This window comes from Ptychodera flava, chromosome 17 (assembly GCF_041260155.1).
Source record: "Ptychodera flava strain L36383 chromosome 17, AS_Pfla_20210202, whole genome shotgun sequence".
In the NCBI taxonomy this organism is placed as follows: domain Eukaryota; kingdom Metazoa; phylum Hemichordata; class Enteropneusta; family Ptychoderidae; genus Ptychodera; species Ptychodera flava.
The window spans coordinates 38,504,672-38,527,350 of NC_091944.1; the positions used below are offsets into that span (position 1 = coordinate 38,504,672).

At 37.9% G+C, this 22,679-nt stretch overlaps 2 protein-coding genes across 3 annotated transcripts in view; both read right to left on the reverse strand.

The window, feature by feature from the left end:
• LOC139116285 (DENN domain-containing protein 3-like) overlaps window positions 1-22,249 on the reverse strand; it is a 66,321-nt gene extending 44,072 nt beyond the window's left edge. For both annotated transcript variants that reach the window (XM_070678894.1, XM_070678893.1), the window contains exons 1-6: window positions 21,665-22,249; window positions 16,578-16,902; window positions 16,121-16,245; window positions 15,203-15,348; window positions 7,528-7,636; window positions 6,912-7,109 (exon numbers count right to left, since the gene is read on the reverse strand). In XM_070678894.1, coding sequence (XP_070534995.1) covers window positions 6,912-7,109; window positions 7,528-7,636; window positions 15,203-15,348; window positions 16,121-16,245; window positions 16,578-16,902; window positions 21,665-21,751 — 990 coding nt within the window. In that variant the 5' untranslated portion in view covers window positions 21,752-22,249. The remainder of the gene's footprint in view (window positions 1-6,911; window positions 7,110-7,527; window positions 7,637-15,202; window positions 15,349-16,120; window positions 16,246-16,577; window positions 16,903-21,664) is intronic.
• Window positions 790-5,115, reverse strand: LOC139116286 (uncharacterized). The gene is made up of 3 exons (XM_070678895.1): window positions 3,972-5,115; window positions 2,031-3,529; window positions 790-1,752 (listed from the first exon to the last, which is right to left on the reverse strand). The coding sequence occupies exons 1-2, from the start codon at window positions 4,972-4,974 to the stop codon at window positions 2,763-2,765; spliced, it is 1,770 nt and encodes a 589-aa protein (XP_070534996.1). The 5' UTR covers window positions 4,975-5,115; the 3' UTR covers window positions 790-1,752; window positions 2,031-2,762.
• Window positions 22,250-22,679: the final 430 nt, after the last annotated feature.

Below are 22,679 nucleotides of genomic sequence, written 5' to 3' on the forward strand. Positions count from 1 at the left end.
TACCACAAATCTGATGAAGAACATTTGAAGGCCCCTCCTCAGGCTAGTTCTCCCGCTAGATCTTAGAGGTGTACGATACCGAATGAACATGCACAAAGGTTCATGCATAAACGTCAGTGAGAGGTAATTATAAGCAGACCTGTCCCCATGTTTTCCCTTTCCTTATTTATTACTTTAACTGTTATTATTATTATTATTATTACTTATTATTATTTATTTATTATTATTATTTATTTCAGACTCGATTGTCCATTATTATTTATTATTTATTTCAGACTCGATTGTTCATTTACAGAAAAGAACTTAAGTAAATGAATATGAATACAAAACTCAGACTGTTGAAAGAAAAGAAAAACAACTTCAAATACAGTTGTTTTTTCCAGGACTTAAAGAATGCATTATCAATTACTCTATCTGATGAAGAGATAGCGGCAATAAGCACATTTGTTGATTTTTCAAGTCTATAGATATTTCAGCGCGTAACTTCTCCAAGGGACATGATATGATTTGTAGCATACATCGTAGAAGCACTACTACAGTTGAGGCCATTATTCTTCAGTGGGGCAAGTTGGTAATTACCTACCAATTTAGCAATATACCAAGTTGGTAATTACCCACCAATTTAGCAATATACCAAGTTGGTAATTACCCACCAATTTAGCAATATACCAAGTTGGTAATTACCTACCAATTTAGCAATATACCAAGTTGGTAATTACCTACCAATTTAGCAATATACCAAGTTGGTAATTACCTACCAATTTAGCAATATACCAAGTTGGTAATTACCTACCAATTTAGCAATATACCAAGTTGGTAATTACCCACCAATTTAGCAATATACCAAGTTGGTAATTACCCACCAATTTAGCTAGGGATATTGCAATATACCAAGGGAACTTGCTAAGCCAAACTCTGTTTTCCTATCTGAAGGGGCAAGATGAGATCTTAACAAACACAGCAGGTAATGAGATTTTACAGCCAGCAATGGTGATCTGATAACTGGGATGAACCATTTTCATGTAGGTTCGTTAAAAGGGGACTGTTTTGGGAATGAAAACTACAAGGAATAAAACATGATCTTGAGAGATCGTATCATGCCTTGTCTTCTTTTTGATAAATATTACACATAACTGGGTTTGAAAAAGCTGCATGAAGTAACATCATTACAGAACATGGTAGTTTGTACAAAAGTTTGAGATCACCCCATGTACATTGATCTTTCAAAAGCTGGTCTTTACCGAACAAACGTGTTCCACAAACTTGTTAGTTCATTTCTGGTTCCTTATAGGAATTTACAGTATCCACCTTTCAATACATTGCATTGTTCAATTTCCCTACCCAACTTCATTGCCGTTTTCAGCTATTTCATTTTTTGTTTTTTCCTTTAGTAGTCACATTTCTACCATAGACTTTACATGCTACTGTAACATTTCTACAGTGCCTAATATACGCTAAATATCTGCGTATTTGTTATTGTATACATTGACCGAGTAGAACAAAATATAATTTTCGTTCCCTTTTCCTATTGTGTCTGTAAAGCCTCTGATGAAGGTCGTCCGTGTACGTCCAAAACGTTAGGAAGAATAAACATCTATTGTATAGTAGCAGATAGGTCTTGTCAACTATTTTTCACACCTCATGTATCCATTATCTACAAGTACCCGCTGCAAACTTCACATATGGACTGTGATTGGACTGACCCACTTGATATTCACCACTATAAGTAAAATATGCTCAATAAGCTTGGTCCTGCCAGACAGTAATAACTGTATCACTTCCCATCAGCCAAGTCAGTAAAAAGCGGTATTGAGCCAAAACATGACGTATTTTCACCCACTTGGCTTGGTATGTTATAGCATCTTTTGTCCAAAAAAAATCAACTTTACAGTATTATGTTTTCAACAGCCTTCAAATGTACAGTATTATGTTAAAATACATCATATGGAATACGTTGTGTTTCATTAATTTTAACCATCTTGGCCTGGTGGTGAAATATGGACTTGGCAGGAAAATGGATAAGCTTGGACACCACCGGAGCCTAGGCAATTGGTCGTTAATTGCTGGCATCACTGGCTAGCTTCGACTTGTCTTTAATAATGGCCACTGAGATTACTTTCATTACAGCTGATGGTAAGTAACCGTGAGTAAACATGGCATTAATACAATGTGTCAGGAGTGGTAAAATAGACAAATGAGCAAACTTCAAATGCTCAGCTGTAATTTTGTTGACCCCAGAGGACTTTCCGTCTGGTAACTTTTCGATGGAAGAGAGCACCTCATCTTGGCTTACGTACAAATCATGGGGGAAATTAACAGAATTTATGTGATCATCAATGTCGACCCTACCCGATACAGACTGAACAGAGTTCAAGATCCCACACAAATGATCCCCATATTGACAATTTCACATTGCCCAATAGCTTTGTTAATATTGTCAGCAGACAAAACCTTTCTATAATTCTGTTTTCGCACTTCCTTCCAGAAGTTATTCTGATTGTGGCACATAAGACTATCAGCCATTTTATCGGCCCTGTTTTGATTTTCTAGCCTCTTACAAATGCGCAGGTTGGGTTTAAACTGGGCACGTGACTTCCGCATTATTTCAAATAGGGGTCCCTGTTTAGGTTTTCCTCCCTCCACCCAGAGTAAAAACATAGAACGGGCAATGTCATGCGATTCTTTGACAAAATCGTTCCATCCAGGAACAACATTAATCTTTTTAGACCCTTTTAAGCTTACACTTCCACTAGCAGGAATTTTTAAAGCGCCAATGATATCCTCATAAAACTTATCAATAGCTTGCAAGTGACTCTTGTCTTGACAGTTAACATCATGGCAAAATAATTCCTCAGGCAGGTTAATGCTGGCAATACTGGCTTTGGAACACTTAGTGTAATCAGAAATATTTTTTCCGACAACAGCTTCCAATCAACATATAAACAATGCTGAGATGGACCATGGTTCAACTCGCTGTCTGGAATGTTGTCAAATTGCACAACTATTGATACTGGAATATGGTCAGAGTCAACGAAGTTGTGAAGCATGGACACAGAGACCACATTGTTATGTGAAATTTCAGTGGTGACGCAATGGTCAATCCAAGACGTACTGCCATGGGCATCACTGACATATGTGAAAGAATCAGAATCTAAACCTAGCAAATCAACATCCGAAATGATGTAACCAGATTGCTCGCAATGTTTCTTTAACTCTTGGCCAAATCCCGTATCAGAGGTTACATCTGCATTCCAGTCACCTATAACAAAGACATTTGCGGTATCAATGTCAAGCAAAATGCTATCAATCTCTAGCAAGTATTCACTATACTCTTCAAAATTGTGGTTTGTGTTAACAGGCAGGTAGCAATTAACAATAGCAAGTTTGTTGTTGCCCTTCTCTAAAACAAAACCAAGCAGACAACTGTCGTTAAAATCAAGAATTCTAGCATGGCTTCCAAGAGATCTTCTCCATAAAATAGCGACACCTCCATATGGTCTACCAATGCCTAATTCAGTTGAGACAAAAGCTGAAACACCAAAGGAGATAAAATCAGGATGAATATTGTCAAAGACTGAAAGCTCCTCTTTGACAAGCCAGTGCTCTTGCAAAAGACAAATATCATGATGTACTTCACACAACTCATAAATCGAAGGAAAATATGACTTTACAGATCTATAATTATAAGTTACAATACGTAAACTACTATTGTTATCTGTCATTTTCTGGGGGTTTGTAGAATTTCCTAAAGAGGACATCTTGAGGCCAGTTTAATGGATCTAAAACAGTAACCAGGTCAACATTTGACAATTCAACCACAAACGACACATATGTGTCATATTTGGTTTTCAATCTCGTACATTTAACTCGTTCCCCAAATTTAGCAGCAGTATAACGCTCAACATCTTCCGGCGAGGTTGATGGTTCCAAATGTGAAACAAATATTTTTGTAGAATGATGTGGTCACACACCTTGAATACCACTAGTTGCATTCTGCGATGCTCCTATTACAGGCAGGCGTCGCTTCTTTTTCCGGCTTTGAACAAGAACAAATCCGTCGTCACCGGCATCAGGCGGATTGCTGAGCGACTTCTGTTGGGTCTCGGATACCGATGCGGCCAACACCTTTGAGGAGAGCGCCTTGACAGAAGTATTTCCCACTGGATTGTCAGCTGTTGCAGTAGGAGTGGTGGCAGGATCAATAACGCTATTGTCAACAATGTGTTGCCTTTTCACACCTCCAATCTTGTGACTATCACCTTTAAGTGCGGTAACATCTTCAATCAACCCCATTACAGAGTCACCAACCTTTTGAATTTGTGAATCTTGTTTCATCTGGACAGACTTGATGGAGTTTACCTCATTACGTAATGCCCGAATTTCCCTAAACAAACCGGTGACATCAATGCGTGTGATATCAACAGGAGGAAGTTTTGATAAATCCTTTGCAAATTCTTCTCCTAACTGTTGCAATACATTATACATATCCTGCAGGTTGTTCATTCTTTTATGTTGGCCTTGCCGGATTATATACCTAGTGTCGGTGGCAAGGACAAAGGCCGTAGAAAGGTCGAATAGCAACTTCTTTGCAGACTCGACATCATTGTCATTATAAAAGTCAACACACACTTTCAACAGAGACTCCATCGGCATGATGTCCATCTTACACACCATAAAACACAGAAGCTCATTTATGACAACATCATTCTGGATGATACCGGCACTCTGATATTCGCTAATACTTGAAGAGATTCCTCTCGTCTCTCCATTAGCCCCAGCATCACTGTATACACCAGCGTCACTGCATACACCATCATCATTATCGGATTGGTTATCAATGCCACTTTGCAAAATACTTGCATAGGAACCAAACCGCCTTTTATTACAATTTGGGCAAAGTATGAAGTCACCTTGAGCAGACCTAACACTGCTGGATGTAACTTTGCAGTCATCGCATGTCCAAGTCAATGGCATGATTATGCTAATCAATGAAGAACAAAGAACTGACACTTCGAGTCACGGCCAAGTCGGAAAAAGTCCCAAAATCACACTTTTGACGACACAAATAACTGTGACACTGGCATTACATTTTGTATCATTGATGATTGCATGTACAATTCAGTCATGATTTTAAAGTAAAATTGAAATGAAGGCAAAAAAAAATTAGACCTCAGTCATGTTTAGCTTTTTGAACTGTAAGCTGTTTGTTTACACTGAGTCAAGTGGATTGTACGGAAACACAGTCCCTCCTGTGACAGAAATAATAATTGTATTTTTCATATTTACAGTAATTTAGACCATTATATTTCAAACACAAAGTGAGGAAAGTTTCAATAAATTTAGAGCCCCAACAATCCGGCAAAATTAGGCTTGTTTGGCATTGCCGGAAATTCAATGTCACAGCGCTGCATGCTACGGTTTAGAGCACTGACCGCAAAAAGTAGCAAAATTTGTGACATGAACGCGCCAATTAGTGAGAACATGTGCATGTACTCTGTGTAGGACACATGAACAAGTACAGTTTTCTGTGACTGTCATAAGTAAAATACAGAATCATAATATTATTAAACAGATGATCTCTTTTTGGAGGATGTAGTGGCCCTGAAAAGGGCTGTTTGGTTTTTGGTCATCTGATGATCGGATCTATAACGCTTCCGAATCAGGCCATGGCCAGCAAAGTATCTCCAACACCCTGTGGATGACATCGATGTCCTAGTTCAGGGAGTCAAGAAGTTTCTGTGTTCTCAAACGCAGTCTCCTTAGCCTCCATGACTGGGAATGGGATTGGAATACTTCGGCCATGTCGATCATCAGCCTGGCTTCGCTGGCGCTAAAGATTTTCCAGCATTACCTGGAGTACCGTCATTGCTTCAACGCGCTTGTACGGGTGTTGTAGCCTTGATGCCATAGTGAATGGTATTCTGATCCTGTACGCATGTGTACAGAGTCATTTACAGAGTTGTGCGCTTTTTATTTTTAAACCTGGTTTTTCATATTATTGAATTAATAGAAAAGGAATGATATATTGGTAGTTTTAGGCCAGAATACTGTTGTACTAGGGCTAAGTCTTCAAGGTCTCAATAGTCTGCCGTTCTCGCTGTTACTGAGCGACATTTTATTTGGCTCATATGACGTCACTAGACACCCTCAGATGGCAAATTTGAGAAATCGATTAACAAAACTGATTCTGGGTCAGCCTTGCAGATCGAGTTTTTGGCAAAACAAAAAGGTGGTTTTTAGACGATTTCTTTGCACTTTTTTGTCTCTAATCTTCTTGTACATACTTAATACATGGAAAAGGGTAACTTTTTGGATAATTTTTTTTCTTCTCATTTCACCTTTAATAAATGGCTTGCTTTGACCTAAGTACACAGCTATGTGAGAATGCAATGAGAATTATTTTGTTTAAATAACACACACACAATTTTGCAATTCATAAAATTTGACATTTGTTAATGTCCTTCTCTTCTCAGATCCTGGAAATGTTTGTAACAGTAATGAGAGTTTTAAATTTAAAAGTCTGCATTTTAATCTTGTACCAAGTATTATGTGAATAGAGCAGCAATTTATGGTTAAGATCAGAGATAATTGAATATGGGTTGATGTAATTTATAGCAAATCCATTTGCTACATTTTGGCATGATTGAATAGATGAAAACAGAGAGGACTTTACAACAAAGAAAGTATGAACTAAACTACAGTAGATGTGAAACAGCTTGAAGTAAACGTTAGATCAATTTCACAAATCATGTATGGCTCCAGGAATGATTTACACATTTTGTTGGATATTTTACTGATGACCACTTGATATTGGCTATTTACAATGTTTTACTAATGTGGCTATACAACGTACACGGTATTAAAGAATGCAAAGATTGAAATACAATGGATCAAAAACCCTGAATTCATACCTCCATGACAGGGGTCAACAAACTATAGTCCGAAGAGATAAATACAATCCGTTGCTGTGTCAGAATACATGTTATGATCTCAATGACTTCATCTAATTCAAAGCACAGCAATGGATAATGTAAATACAAATCACAGATTGGATGACCTGGTTCGTCTGGTGGACGTATAATCACTGGTAATTCATTCATCTTTAGTGACTGCAATGTAAGACAGAAAAACGAGAGCTTATGATTCTATTTGCACCTTGGGAGGTTCTCCAAAAAAGAATGTGTGTACGTGATGACAAACTTTCATTTTGTGAATATTTCTTTGGTTGTACATGACTAGCAGGTAAGCCTAGATGGTATCACTACATTTATTTTTTTAGTTTAATCACAAAGTCAACAAGTAATAACTATAGGAAATTTTTCATGGACATCTAAAAAATGAATATGTTTCATGGACATTTGACTGTAGAACATAGACAAAACTACATTTTTTCTTTTTCATCATCTATTATTATCTTTGTTAAGTTGTCCATGGGTCTTTGTTCAGGAATCTATGAATGTACACAAAGCTTCAATGACAATTCATCCACAAACAAGTCTTACTGAGATCTAAAACTTGATTACTTACAATGGTAAGGTTGCCAGGTGGAGGTATAGGTACTATGGTAATTTGCTGTGTGAATTCTTTCATCAGCTCATTTAGCTTTTCAGGATTTTCCTTGAGTTTTGGTACTAAGCTGAAACCAGGAGATTGCTCTTGCTATTATTGCTATAGAAAATGCATTTTATTGTTTAGGTGACAGAAAAAAATATCTGTTAAACTTGCCCAACCAACCCAGATGTGGTTCATTTCACTATTTTCCCTTTTTTTGAAAAGAGAACCATGCTGTTGTTCATTCATTATCCACAAGCTACTTAAGTAATAGCAAGCAAGATATTGTGTCAACAAAATGACTTGAAAAAATATCTATGTTGTAACACTATCCAGGATATGAATCTCTCAGAAAAATGTGAATATGAAAATCTCATATGCGCAACATGTTCTCTGTATAAAAAGTGCTACGTGTTAACATCTATTTAGTACATGTTACTGCTCAATTTGAGAAAAACTTTCAATACAAAAGGCATTTTGCAAAGGAATTCTGAAAACAAACTTGGAAATAATTAATTGACCTTACCTACCCAAGATTGAAACAATCTTGCCTGTACCCCACCGGTACATTATGTTCAATAATAGGGGCTATGACATGCAGTACTGTGGCATTAAATTGTGATTTTATGATTGTTAACAATCAGTGATTATCATGCAATTACCTCAGAAAGTTTATTTTTAAAAATATTTCATCGTTAAATTCACTTAAAAAATACAAAAGCATGTAAGTAAAAACATAATTATGCAATAAAGTAAATGAGCATAGAGGCTTGGTAACAGTAATACCAGTAGTTTTAGATATTATTTCTATGACCAGGATATCTTTCAAATTTATATGTTTATATTAAGGTAGAATGCGCCTCGGGGACAGCTAGTTGGACTCTCAAATTTCTACAATTCTTTTCTGATCTACAACTTGAGGGGGCTCATTTTGAAGCTTTTGGAGGAAGAAAAACTTCTACCATCTTAGTTTTTCTAAAATCCAAAATTTTATTTTTATCCCATAGAGTTAACACGGGAATGACGGCCATTTTGAATTTCAAATATCGTAAAATGTTGGGTATTTTGTTTCGCCAGTTCCAAACTTTGCACGGTGACCCCCGATTTTTATTGTTGCTTTGTAAGAGAATGGTTGATAGTTTCATTCAGAAAAGTTTGAGTAAAACTTTAAGTCTTTCTCTTTCGAGGCGCATACTACCTTAAAACCTGTCACATTTTTTTATTTATTTTTATTTCACTTTATTTCGGACTAAATCAGTCCATATAATTCATGGTTCATGTGTAGAAAAATTTTCTTAAAGCATTACAAAAATATGATTTTATGTGTTGGTAGAGAAAGACAAAATCAAAGGTACAGGGAATCGATCCACAATTTACAAATATCAGAGGTGAAATAAAGACGATCATGTACCAACCTAACAATCATATTTTCACTTCTCGATAAGCGTGTCATATAACCATACATTTGTTTTCTACGAAGTGCATCGAAGTTGTACAAATTATTGGTAACAAACATTTCACTGGCGCTACTCCGTTTGTCAAATCCTAGAAATATCCGAGCCGCATTGTTGTAGGCGACCCTCAACTTTCTCAGGGCACTGGCAGTATGGTTAAACCAGAAGTGTGCCCCATACAATTGATGACAATAAATCTTAAATATCGTACATTTAACATCAAAAGAACATGAGCAGAATTTCCTGAGAAGCATATTAGCTGAAACGTAGAACGATCTTTTCTGTCGTTCAATGTCAGCATCGTCTCTGAAGTGGGTTGTTAATATATAACCAAGATACTTTTTGTTCTCTACGAAAACAAGTTTAACACCATTAAGATATACCGTGGGCAAACGAACAGTACTTGACTTGTCAGTAGTGACAAATAAACATTCAGTCTTTCCAGTATTAAAAGTAATGTCGTAAATATCACCATAATTACCACATATATTTACCAGCTTCTATGTCCCTTTGACAGAGGGACTCAACAAACAAATATCGTCAGCATATATGAGGTGGTTTACGAAGCAACCCCCTACATAACATCCTGTTAATTCTTTCGTACATGAAAGGAGGGCTTATTTTTTGAAAATGGCAGGAGAGCTAAAATTCACTCTCCTGAAGCTATCCGGGCGAGTGGTAGGCGAGTGATTTAGCAGCTCCCCTGAAAATAGTCAGGCGAGTGAAAAAAAAGTGTCATCTCTTGTGATTTGAATATGGCACTGCTTAAATTAGGAGAGTGACTGAACAGGTCCCCTGAAAACAGTATGGAGAGTGCATGAATAAAATTTATTATGAAAACAATATGCACTAGCTGTCTTTCTTATTGTTATGTAATAGAGAAGGGAGAAAATATGGCACAGTACGTTAAAATTACCCACAATCTTGTTTGCTTTGTACCAACGACGTCAATTTTCTTGTAACTTTTTCAGTTCTGCATAAAAGCAATAATATGCAGACTCAAGATAATTGATTAATTATATTTATTAAAAGTACGTTGAAATATTGTAGTATAAATTTAAAAGAAACTGTTAAATAATCATAAAAGTCACATTCTGCTGGTACTACAAATGCCACAGTTTTGGGAAGCAAGTTATGACCAACTGAAGGGGTCATTCTCTGAAAAAAGTTAGCATGTAAATTTCTTTCGTCTTCTATTTGGAAAAAAATCAATATCCTTTTGTTTCATAAAACTGGTGCAACGAGTCTCACTACTTTCCATCACTTTATTCTGTATGGCTGAGGACACAATCAGTGGAAAATTTGCAAAATGCTATCTCCTCTCTCAATCAAGCACAATTTTCTTATTCCTTTGTGTCTTTAAAAGTACTAGTACTCAGAATTTTTACAACTAGTCCAAGAATTAATCTACACATGGGAGACATGGTAGACTTCACAGGGGAATCTACGTTGGTACAAATCATGATGTATTATGGGCCTTCTGTAGTACTGTGTATGGGTTATGTATTTTGATAAATGTTCATAGCATATTGGCTTTCAACATTTTTCGAACAATAAATATGCAGAAATGTGGCCTCTGTTGTATTCATGGACAAATAGATGAAGTTATACTTTTTAAAAGGACGTGTAACTTTTTCATGATTTTTTCATACAAGCCTTTTAAAAATACCATGGTATGCACATTAGATATATTGGCATTTAGACAAAAACCTACCAAGACAACAGTGCTGTCATCAAACATGTTTGGTTTTGAACATGGAGGTATTTTTTTACCTCCATAGTTTGAGCTACGCCGAGTACGCGAACAGAACTAGATTTTACACTGAATCGTGCTACCAGCAGTCCACAGTCAAGTTATGTTTCATTTGTTTACGTTTGCGGCCCGCTGAAACATTCTGCATGCTCGTTGGTCTTCAACCAAAGTTAACTTGGCCGATTGTTACCGCGATATATCGAAGTGATCACAAGTTTACATTTCACAAAACAAAACGAATTTATCATAACAGCCACGTCGAGGTACATGATCCGCGGTGTGTACACTCGAAGGCTTAGAGGGTCGAGGGCAAGAGGTACCATTTTACGACAGTCACAGAAAACTCCTATGCTGTACGCCAAAATGTCACAAAAATGTACGTCTTTTAAAGTTTTACGGTAGAATGAACTCATGATCGTTTCGTGATCTTTTTTTTAGAAGTATTGGGCATCTCTCCAACTTTTCAGAGTCAATTTAATTATTTTAAGCTTTCAAAGGACCAAGAGACCTAGCAGTCGTTCAGGCTAAACTGTTTAAATAGAGATTATGCATTTGTTTCCGCGAGTTGCGACGTGTAGTCCCAGTCATCATGTCGTAGACATTTTCTCCACGTACGATCTCGATAGCTTAAGCAATATGATCCTCGTTTGTCACGCATATTTTTCCTATGAAATCTTGCTGCGGCAGGATAACCGTTTGTGTTTTGAACACTTCGAAAGAATATGGCAGCCAAGAAAACGGAGTTGGTTTGAGAATGTGAGAATGAAGGGCTGTACTTCGTACATTTGTGTACATGTAAATTCCGAACCGTAGTGGTGCTATATTGAAGTGCTAGGCCTATAGGCCCGCCGCCGATACACTATCACTAGACGAGTAGTATTGTAATACTGTATTACATTGTTGCACCTAAATCGATCCATTCCATTGCTAGAATGTGCTTGCCGAGAACGTAATTCATGCTGAAGTGAAGTGAACTGAATATTGAAAGCATAATTTTATTTGCTACACTGTGCTTCGCGCGTCGATCGGAGGAGATTAGAGTATGTTACATTTTGGATACAACGTGTAGTGTGCCTTTGGTCTCCAAAACTTGAGTCCCAGCCGTGGCGCGAGCGGCTAATCGCTCTCTCGCGGAATTTGATTTGCGTGAGCGGTAGGCGAGCGGAGCGATCGCTCGCCTCAAAAGATAAGGTCTGTGAAAGAGAGCTTGCGTTTGGGGATTTGTGTCTTGAAGCTAAACAACTAGGAATTTAACTAATTTTGTCACGTTGAAGGTAAATAAAACAGAAAATCAAGTCACTGCACTAGGACATAATATCATTCCATCACAAGGCTGTGACACGGATGACATGACACAGATCATGATTGTTGGTTATATCTTCTGTTAAGCCACTCAGTATCACATGTATCAAAACTCAGTAGATTTGCAACTAAATGAACCATTGTAAATGTGCACAATTAGAGGATGTTTTGATGATGGTAGTTTTGGAGTCAATTTGGATGATAATTCAAGAGTCAGAATACACATGTATAGCAACACTGAACATACATAAACAGAAACAAGAAACTGAATATTGTATTTGAAATTAGTTTAAGATGGTTTGTGACCAAACAATGGCAAATCAATGAACTCATGCACTTGACATGTTGGATGTCCACATAATTACCACGTAATTATATATTATTCCCTAATATTTTTCTTCATTCAGCTCGGAAAATACTCTTGACATAATGACTGTGTCATTACGAGTTGAAGACGAGTGGTGACACGGTCATTACGTCATGAGTATTTTCCGAGCTGAACGAAGAAAAATATTATCATACATGCTATGCCTGTATCGCCATTCTTCTATTGTTCAGAGGATACTGATATGAACCCATATTTTAACTAGTGAAAATACGAATTATATTTTCACTGTAAGCTTAACCGAACTACTTACAGCGACGCGTACGCTTGACCTTCGCTGGTATGCATGACCTTCGTTGGTATATATAAAACAGCTGAGCGAATGAGACAAATGACAATCCGAAACGTCATTAAGATTATGGTCAAAATTTTGTTGTTTGCAGTCACTTCATGGACATTGCACTTAGGCATAAGTACAGTTGTACCAAAAACATACAAACGCACGCATTGAAAATTTGTATCATTTGCCGACACCTTGTCATCGTTCGGTTCACGGCCGGTCCCATGATACGGTGCAGTATTTTCATGTCGTCTACGCTGCTGAAGATTATAGTAAGATACCGGTTAGTGCATCATAATAGAACTGCTTTACGATAAGTTTCCTGTTGATGAGCTTAGGTATATGGGCGGTGAATTACATTGTTTACAGCCGTAAATGAGCCACAAAAATCCAACCGCACTGAAAATACTCGCGACAGACATGGTTGAAAGTGCACATAATATTTCCGATTTGTAGGTCACCTGTGTCTGGTTGGCACCGGTGCGGTGCGGGTTTCAGATACAATGTAAGATCTAGGGAAAGCCAAACTTTCGTTTAGGTTGTTAAAGGAAGTTTAGTTCTATTTAGGCAAGCCAGGAATGAAAATATACAAGCAGACGACGGAAATACCTTTGAAATGTTTATTCCTACAGCAACAAAATCACGAACCAGTTACGACACTAGTCTACAGCTTACAGTGTACTCACTTCATGTTTTCCCTAATCCGCTTACTAAGATGGTAAATTCGACATATTTGACGTCTGGGGACATGTATAATTCTTCAAAATAAACTGACTGGTACTGGTATATCCACTATGCATTCATAGATGACGCAAAGCTGCTTGCTCTATAAACTATGCTCTCAGCTGTTCATAGTCGATCGAGTTTGAAATCAAACGCTGGCGTGGCCCGAGTATTTTGATCCGATTTTGGTGGCCTCATAACTTTCACGCACGGATGAGGCTATGTATCAAAACACCAAAACACACCAATTTACTGACTCCAGCCGATGTTCTACATCCACCGTCATTTTAAACTAAAAGTAAATCTTCTTAAAATTGTGAAAACATGTGTCGACATCGTAACATTTAAATTGTTTGCTTTAAAAGTGCGTCATATACCCTCTTTTGAAGTGGAATGGCCCAATAGCGGAATAATATCAAGAAGTGATACGGTTGTCATCACTCCTTAGCAACCAACTTTTTATAAGTACAGCCAGGAGGAAGCAAGGTCGATTTCAGTTGATTTCGTCGCTAATTTCGGAGCGTCCGTAGGAAAACAGTCATAACCAAAGCATGCATGTATGATAAAGGGGTTATTACACGAAGTTAGGGCGATACCGCGTCGTATTCTCTTGATGTGTCCGCATTTTGACTCGTTGCTGCGCAACTCGTCAAAATACGGACACATCACTCGAATACGACGCGGTATCGCCCAAACTTCGTGCAATAACCCCTAAATAATATACTTATCACATGCACAAGCCAAGAATTTGTTATTTTTTGAAAAGTAAAAGAAGTTTTCCATGACGATTCCAAGTTTAAACTTTTGAACTACGTTTAGGAAGAATATCAATACGCTGTGCACAAGTTGTCAATCATTTCCAGTCTTCCATGAGTGCTAGCAAGGAACACGGGTGTTCATGTTCGTTCGTGTATGGAGCAAATGCCAGACGACCTCTCGGTCTGCACGTACCTTCCGCAAAGTTATACACTATTTCAAAGATAGCATTGGCCTAGAAATTTACCTCAGACGAAGATACCCTATTTTACGGGAACAAAAATCGACTGAATCTCGATGGTGCGAACACTGTAAACCTTGCGCCACCCTGGTTGCAGTGCTTAAGGAACTCACGATAACGCGATCAGCTCCGAGTTCATTGTTTCTGCAAATTATTCATGTTATCCCTTCGGAACATACAGGCAGTACACTCTTGTGTTTACATTGTTCGGATTATTATTGTCGTAGTCTGTGAAAATATCAATTTCATTACATGACTTTTGGAGGCCTGGACACCGCACCTGACTCCTTGTTGCAGTGGAAACTGTATGTCTACCGCATAAGAGCTCACAGTGCGTCAAGTTCAGGCGTCGGCCGGGTCTATACGAATACGAACCTATGCATATTGGCGAAAAAAATAAAACACGAGGACTCAAAAATTTGCCAAGTTGATGTATTTTGTCAGACTCTAATAATAATGATTAATGCTTACAATATTTTCCCGTCAGACACATTTTGATCGTGGGAGAAATACCGGCCCCCATGTTGTTTGTTTACATTGATGAGCATACCGAAGATAGATGCAAAAAAGGTCCGGCGCACCAAAATTGATGACATAGACGCGGGTTGTCATGACATAGAACGACCAGAGAATAAATCCCGTATTTTTTGTTTGGAGACGACAAACTTGGCTTGTGCATGTGATAATTACCCGTATTCAAAGATGTTGTTAAACTGAAGTGTGGTAGCATTACAATGTATTGGTATAAGTATAATACCTTGAGAGACAGTCTTTCATCACGGTGAAGTATGGATGTTTTGACATGACAACCACACAGGTTGGTACATAGCAACGTTGACTTCCATCCACTAACAGTGAAGGATGGGCAGATTCCAGAGACATCGTATAGCTATCATCACTTTCCTGGAAATGCACAACATGAAACTTGGTTATTTTTTATGCCTAACACTAAACAAAGGTTCACAGTCAAAATGATACACAGCCAGGTACATGTGTATTAATATTTGCACAAGTATAAAGTACTGATAACTGCTTACATTTAGTTAACAATCTTCTCATCCTAAAAGGTTTGTTAAGTCAGAATAATATGATACATGAAGATATCTTCAGTTGTTATTTCTGAATAAATCACCAGTTTCATTGCCATATTCACTTTTATCCATATACACTAAAATGTCAGGCACATGACACACACACAGTAGATTTATTACTGTAACTTTGCAATTTAGATTAAAAGACCCTCGCACTACCAATTACTAATGTTGTAATCCAATCAAAATTCCTTAGAAAAATGTTATCTGTACATGAAACTTTTTACTATCTACAACTTAAGTTTCAATCAAGTTGCACATATATTCTTTTGGAGTAATTCATAAGATATTGTGGTGAATATTCTATGGGAAAGAAACGCCAGTCTTTACTGATCAGAATTCATACATGTCACTATGATGTGTCTCTTTCAGATTGTGGACTTCACATTCATGAGTCATTTTGCTGTTAAACTTTTCATCACCAAATCAAGGTTCAGTACTGTAAATTGCCGAGTCAGATGCGACTTTTACATTGGGAGATAGGAGTGAAATGGCTACTATACAAATCATATGATATATGGGAGAATCAATTGAGAATACTTAAATTGAGAGCATACCAGTAGAGATGATTGAGAATGTCTCACCTTTTTCACACTGAATGATCTGTAATATGTTAAACACACTGCATAGGATTTGGTACCCATAATGTCTGTCAAAACTAAGGAATGAATCCGATCTTCTCCAGCTGATTGGAGTACAAAGCCGCCATCTGAAAGTTGAACAAGATTAAAATAATTTACCGAGTGATATGGATACAATGGTTTCTGTTACAGAGATATGAAAAGTGAAATGGAATTAGCAGTAGGAACTGAAATAGAAATTGCCATAAATATGAAAATTATACTACTTCAAGAATACTGCAAAATCAGTATGCTAATCCTACCTTGGTTGTATTTTATTAAATATACTATGATATTATTCATGAAGCCACTTCATGTCTGTGAGTGTGACCTTTCACCCCATGTTGTCCCCTGAAACAAAGATGCTGGAGTTGAAACTCTGTGATCAAATGGTTGATGAGAAGTAAGGTTTGTAATTTACCAGGAAGACACAGTGGTATGAGTCCATTAATTGTATCATTACTCATTGGTAAACCAACTGCTTGTTGTCCACTTGATGTAGTTGCTACGCCAAGCTGTTGAACCACTGACAGTCTTCTAGCTTTAGATGACCGCCTATTTCCTCCTTTCTTCAACGTTTTTGTCCGTGTTTGCTGATGTGTATCAGCAACCTGCTCAGTTTCTAGGTTCTCAATGACTCCACATTGTGGAAATGTGGCAACTTGTCCTGATATCGCAGCTAACACCTGTGGATCAAATGCTCTGGTGTAGAGTGTGTCCAACTGAATCCGAACATCACATGCAGGCTGTGTAAGGAACAACAGACACATGTCAACTTAAAAAATAGTTAATTCCGTTACAGTAGAAATACAACTTACAACAAACAATCACCACAATGGGCCTGTAGTTTTTGGTGGTAGACTTTACAAAAAAAGAACCATGAAAATTGTAATTTTGGTATCAATTCAAATTCTGTGGAGAAATATAATAGTCAAAGAAATTATTCTGCATCTGAATACCACAGGCCATTATAGAAATCACAGTATTTTTAATATAAAGGAATAACATTATAATATCATTATTATATCTAGAGTGACAACTGTTAGTTTGTGCTATTCACAGCTACATTTACTCTTCATGATCGAACAGCTGGTATTCAGCATATTTTATATGACATTTGAGCTTTGTTGCAGGCGTTTTTGTATTGTCCATAAAATCATTTTTTTGCTACTTCCATAATCATATGCCTGGTATTCAAATTGTCAACACGGTCTGTATGCAGGTGATGTACAATCAGGGCTCAAACTTACTGTAACGGTTGCCAGCTTGCTCTGGGAAAGTAAAAGCTGACATCGGGCAAGTAAAAATAAATTGCACTTTGCAATTTGGGCAAGTGACAGACTTTGATCAAATTTACATGTTCTGGACAAAAAAGACTCAAGAAATTTTGTTGACCAATGCCCACTGTCATCGAGTGTTAAGTCACTGAAGCGGATATTACATCAACAAGCTAACAACTTATCTGTGAGATGTCAACATTCAGCGATTCACAGTGATATCAAGCTGTTGACATTCCTCCCTCGAGAAATCTAATCTCATTACGTATTTGTTTTATAGAATAAAAATTATGAAAATATTATCAACATTTATAGCTAGTACCAAAACAGCAATTTATTCGGTAATTAAATCAATTTACTCAAATTAGAGCCATCCCCGTGTTCCTGTCAATGGTCGAATTTGCAAATGAAATTGTTATGGATTTTTCTATAAAGTTAAATCTTCGAAATATGAAGGTCAATTCTGATCCATATTGCAACTTTAAACACATCACAGTACATACTTTCACAATAAGTTTCTAACTAAAATAAGATGTACATTGTATTTAGAAATTGATATGTACAATGGAATTCACTCTTCAAGTTTTAACTAAATTCATTACAGTACCTATTGTACTCCTGGTAAACAAATTTAGTGTTATTGCCTCTTTTGATAGATAGCAGGAGACAGCATGCATTGAGTTACCTTGAGTTGTCATACACATCTTAAGTCTATTGTACTGTCTATAACCAATGCCATATTATGAATATGACTTTTCTTACTTTTTATCATGCACATACTACTGACAAAAAACAAATGAACTTTGCGCACAATTGACTTGTGTAAAGAATTCAGACAGTGTAATAGAGAGTGTATTCATGAAATTGATTTTGTTTCTATTAAAATTTTTAAAATGTTACAATAACTTTCATATTCTAAATTCATGGTTATTATCTTCAAAGCCAAAGAAACAACATCAATAGTGCTGTTCACTGTTACAGGTTTCTTACTAAATATAGCAGTACGCGGGCGACATCGGACACGCAGCTTGAAATGCAGACAAATTTTATCAATGTTGCATACATGGCCGTTTTTGCAGCTTGTACTCTGAGTCGTGAATATGCCTTTTAGTATTCATAGTTACACTAGCAGTTGCCTACTAAGATGTGCTTTCGTCGTTCTTGCATGCGTAAGTTTCAAAAGCGTAATCTAAAAATGCGGACAAATATTTATTTTTGCATATTAATGAGAGAACAGTGACGTAAACTGTGAACAGCCCTATTTCACCCTTCCTTTAAATAAGTTAAATAAGTTAAACTTCCTTGTGACTGAATGTTTTATTCAATCTCATTCTGGTTTGTAAACGGTACATTTTATTTGTCATTGGCATAGAAATCAATTGAAAAAATCATTTTAACAGAATATGTGTTCATACAGAAGGACACTGAGGTTTAGATTGTGAGATAGATAAAGATTTCCAATGAAATGGAAAGGGAAAAATATAGCACCATACCATAACAGGAATGATGGTATGTTAATAAAACTACATGTACATATGTACCTATAGGTGCTACCAAATCGGGACTCTCTGTTACAACCTGGCTCACTTATCACAAACAGCAGTCGATAGTGGTAGATTCAATCGACAAAGCATGAAAGATACCTGAAATGCTGGAAATTAATCTCTGTTGATTTTTTTCATGATAATTGTTTTTTTGCATCAATTGCATGTTCTTATTCTACTCCCAAAAGCATATTGATGAAACACATACTATTCAGTATGCTAATTGTACATCTTCTACACATGAAAACTGCCCTGTTATTGTTTACATTTGAATTCATTTGAATTCACTTATCAACACTAACCATGCAGTTTACATATGTACAAGCTGAATTGACAAGCTGATTACTGTGTATCTAAACATGCTTTGGGGAGAAGAGTAAGAAATTGTAGACATTATGAACCAATACTGGAAAAGTAATTGAAAGTAAGTTACTGGCCCCAATATGCATGGAAACTCATTTTTTGAACATTTCATAGTGTGCAGACCAAATTTCAAGTTCATAAAATCTTTGTGGAAATACTCGGAAACACCGCCATCTGTTATGGTTAGTTTTATGAACAAATGGACGCTGCTTGATTTCCTTATCTTATCATACACTATGGTTTCACTTTTGCACAACCATTGTCTGCATTCCTCAATAGACCATCGCATTTGTTTGTCTTGTACTGACCAACAGTCACAAAGAGACTGACGGACCCAACTCATGTCACTGTAGTATTTGTCAATACTATCATGGAGGTAGCAAAAGGTCATTTTTTCAAGTTTCCTTGGGTTCTTCTGGGGAGACGATTCAACAAGTTTTGAACTTGTGGGCAAGACTTCCTTTAGGCCCTCCTCATACCTGGAAATCACTTTAATCACAGACTTTCCTTTGAAAATGAACATTAAAATAATGAATCAAATACAAATTTTGGAGGGGTTTAGAATAGGGTAGGGTTAGTTTTAGGGTTAGCATACCGGTAGTATGAAAAATAGGAGGGGTCCTGAGGAACTCTTTCCACGAAGTGAAGGGATGAGGGCAGTAGTTTTGTGTACCCACGGTCCAGAGGGACTGTGGTGTACCCATGGAATCAGTGGTAGGTTCATGGTGCATTGCAATCTACCGTGTCAAAACATTGCCTGGTCCTGTTGATCGAAAATCAAATCGAATGCTCCCTAATGGCAACCGGCATTTGTGGGGGCGAAGTCTGCTTGATTAATGCTCTAGAGTGGGCAGGCAATCCAATAAGTGAGCAGGACTTCACAGCCCACAAATGCCAGTGGCCATTAGGGAGCATTCGATTTGATTTTCGATCAACAGGACCAGGCAATGTTTTGACACAGTAGGTTGTACTGCACAGTGAACCTACCACTGATTCCATGGGAACACCACGGTCCCTCGGACCGTGGGTACACGAAACCACTGCCCATTCCGGAGGGGTAACAGTCAACTCATACCTTTTCCAACCTGCCCCGAACAAACTCACCTGATTTCAACTCGCCCAATACCAACTCACCTGATACCAGCTCGACCGATACCAACTTGCCTGATACCCACTCGCCCAAAATCAATTTGTAATTTTTTCATGAGTACCTCGTTCTGACAAATCATCGACTTTAAATAACATTCGGCTAGTTAAAAGGAAGGATTCATGACGCAAGATACTTGAAATTGACAACAACAATTGGCCAAAATCAAAATACACGTGCAGGACCGTGGCTAACGCAATGCTATTGTTCAGGCGATACCCCAGTATCACGCATTACGGCTTTTGCTACTGCGTACATAGCTGCAAATTGTGGCGCTATGATGAGGTGGTCGGTGATTTTTGGTTTTTGCGACTTCGCTCACAAATAGCGCAACAATGCCAATGGCCCTGTAGAGGTCAAAATAAGCGCATCCAACTGGACGAGGTGTGTTGATGTGAAATGCTACATATTTACTGCATTTAGTCATACCGATTTATCACTACTGAAGACTTAACACTATACTACACTAACCTTGTCATTTATGGGGTTTGGAATTTGTTCAAACACATCGATCGTGTTCCGAAAAACATTTCTGGGAGCCACCATTACCAACTTCCGGTAATGGCGGCTCCCAGAAACACGGATACCCCACGCTCAATGTTTATAGGGCCATCGTAATTATAGCGCTACTGGTGAGCGAAGTTGCAAAACCCAAAAATCACCAACCGCCTCACTGTAGCGCTACAATTTTGCAGCTACTGTGTACAATATGTTGAATGTGTGAGGTATGTAATTTTCATATGGTAGAACATTGTTTTCTTCATTCAAGTGGAAGAAGAGCAGTTTATTTAGCTGAAATGTGGTGAATATTGGCGAAAAAACTCCTGCTTGTCAATAGCCAATTTCAGGCTCCCAATTTTTGACAATCGCCTGTCAGTGGACACTCCGTAAATTTTACAACACAAGGTGCGTAGAATCCATAGCACATGTTACATTGTACATCTCAAACAACGGGCGAGATGGTATGGGGCGAGTTGGAATCGGGCGAGTTGTTTCTGGGCCGGTTGGAAAAGGTGCGAGTTGACTGTAAATTGGAGTATTTCAGTTGCGTCAGAGGGCAGAGCACTGAGCAGGCGATCGACTGATCGAGCAGACTACACAGCCCACAAACAGACAAATGCCTGTGCTATGGCATGATATATGCACACTGATCAACCGTTCAACGGTTTCACCTTACCTGGTCATCGACTGGCTTAAGTCCAGTGTCAGCATCCATTCCTACAACCACACACATATCTGCCAAGCTATTGTTAAGTTTCGACATCTTGAGGACCGACAAGTCAAATCGTTCCTTTGTAGCTGTAATAAGTGTCTGTTGCGTGTTTTCGTAATCAGCGTAGAGATCCGTACAACTTCCTTCTTCTACAGCATTTCTCACATTCCGCCGGACTTACAGAGACAAGGACTGTGTTTTTAACTTCACTTTCTAGCTATGTGCAACCATGGAGGTGTGAAGGGATGGTGGAACCACACACTGTTCAAGTAGGAACTGTGTATGCTCGGGAATATCAGATGAACACACGCAGACGGGATCACATGATGAAGACCGACCGCAATGATGTAAATTTGAAAACTTTTCTTAGAAATACCTGGTTCAATGGGGATTTCACTGATAGCAATGACAAGTTACAGCCTCCTGTCACATTATGGAATCCGCCCCCGACTAGTTTGCATACACTGAAGGTTATAGAGTTGTTCCAGTGCTCAAGAGTATGCATGTGTTGACTTTCTCCACTCCGCCTCGCCTTGTCCTCGCGACGATGACCTTTAACCCGAGACCCGCCCTCTGTGGCATTCCGTGCCAACAGGCGCCACCAACGGCTAACCCTCAACCACAAATCGATCAGACCATGGAGGTAGCTACCTGATGGTATTACCAATCGAATCAAACATCTGTCCGTTTTATTGCATGTGTAGGTGATGTCCACTACCACTGGTGGATATGGAACCAATCCAGAAATTGGAATATTTATACTTCCATGGTGTATGTGTATTACAGGATAATTCTTGAACGATTGACAACATCACAATTCATTAGAAGACTGAATAGCAGGATATATAAGGGCTTAGTCTCTTGTTCACCATAGAACAACCAGTCACAGAAAATAGAAGGAAAATGCTTTTGTGATTGATGATTTATCTATGAAGTGAAAGTAAAGTTCACAAAAGCACAAGTTTACATGTTGTAAACC

What these genes read in the sequence shown, in the direction of transcription:
- LOC139116286 (XM_070678895.1), bottom strand. Translation starts at nt 4,974, where the DNA reads ATGCCATTGACTTGGACATGCGATGACTGCAAAGTTACATCCAGCAGT. An exon ending in TGCAACTAGTGGTATTCAAG is followed by an intron (nt 3,530 to 3,971) that starts GTGTGTGACCAC and finishes TTGGTGTTTCAG; the next exon opens with CTTTTGTCTCAACTGAATTA.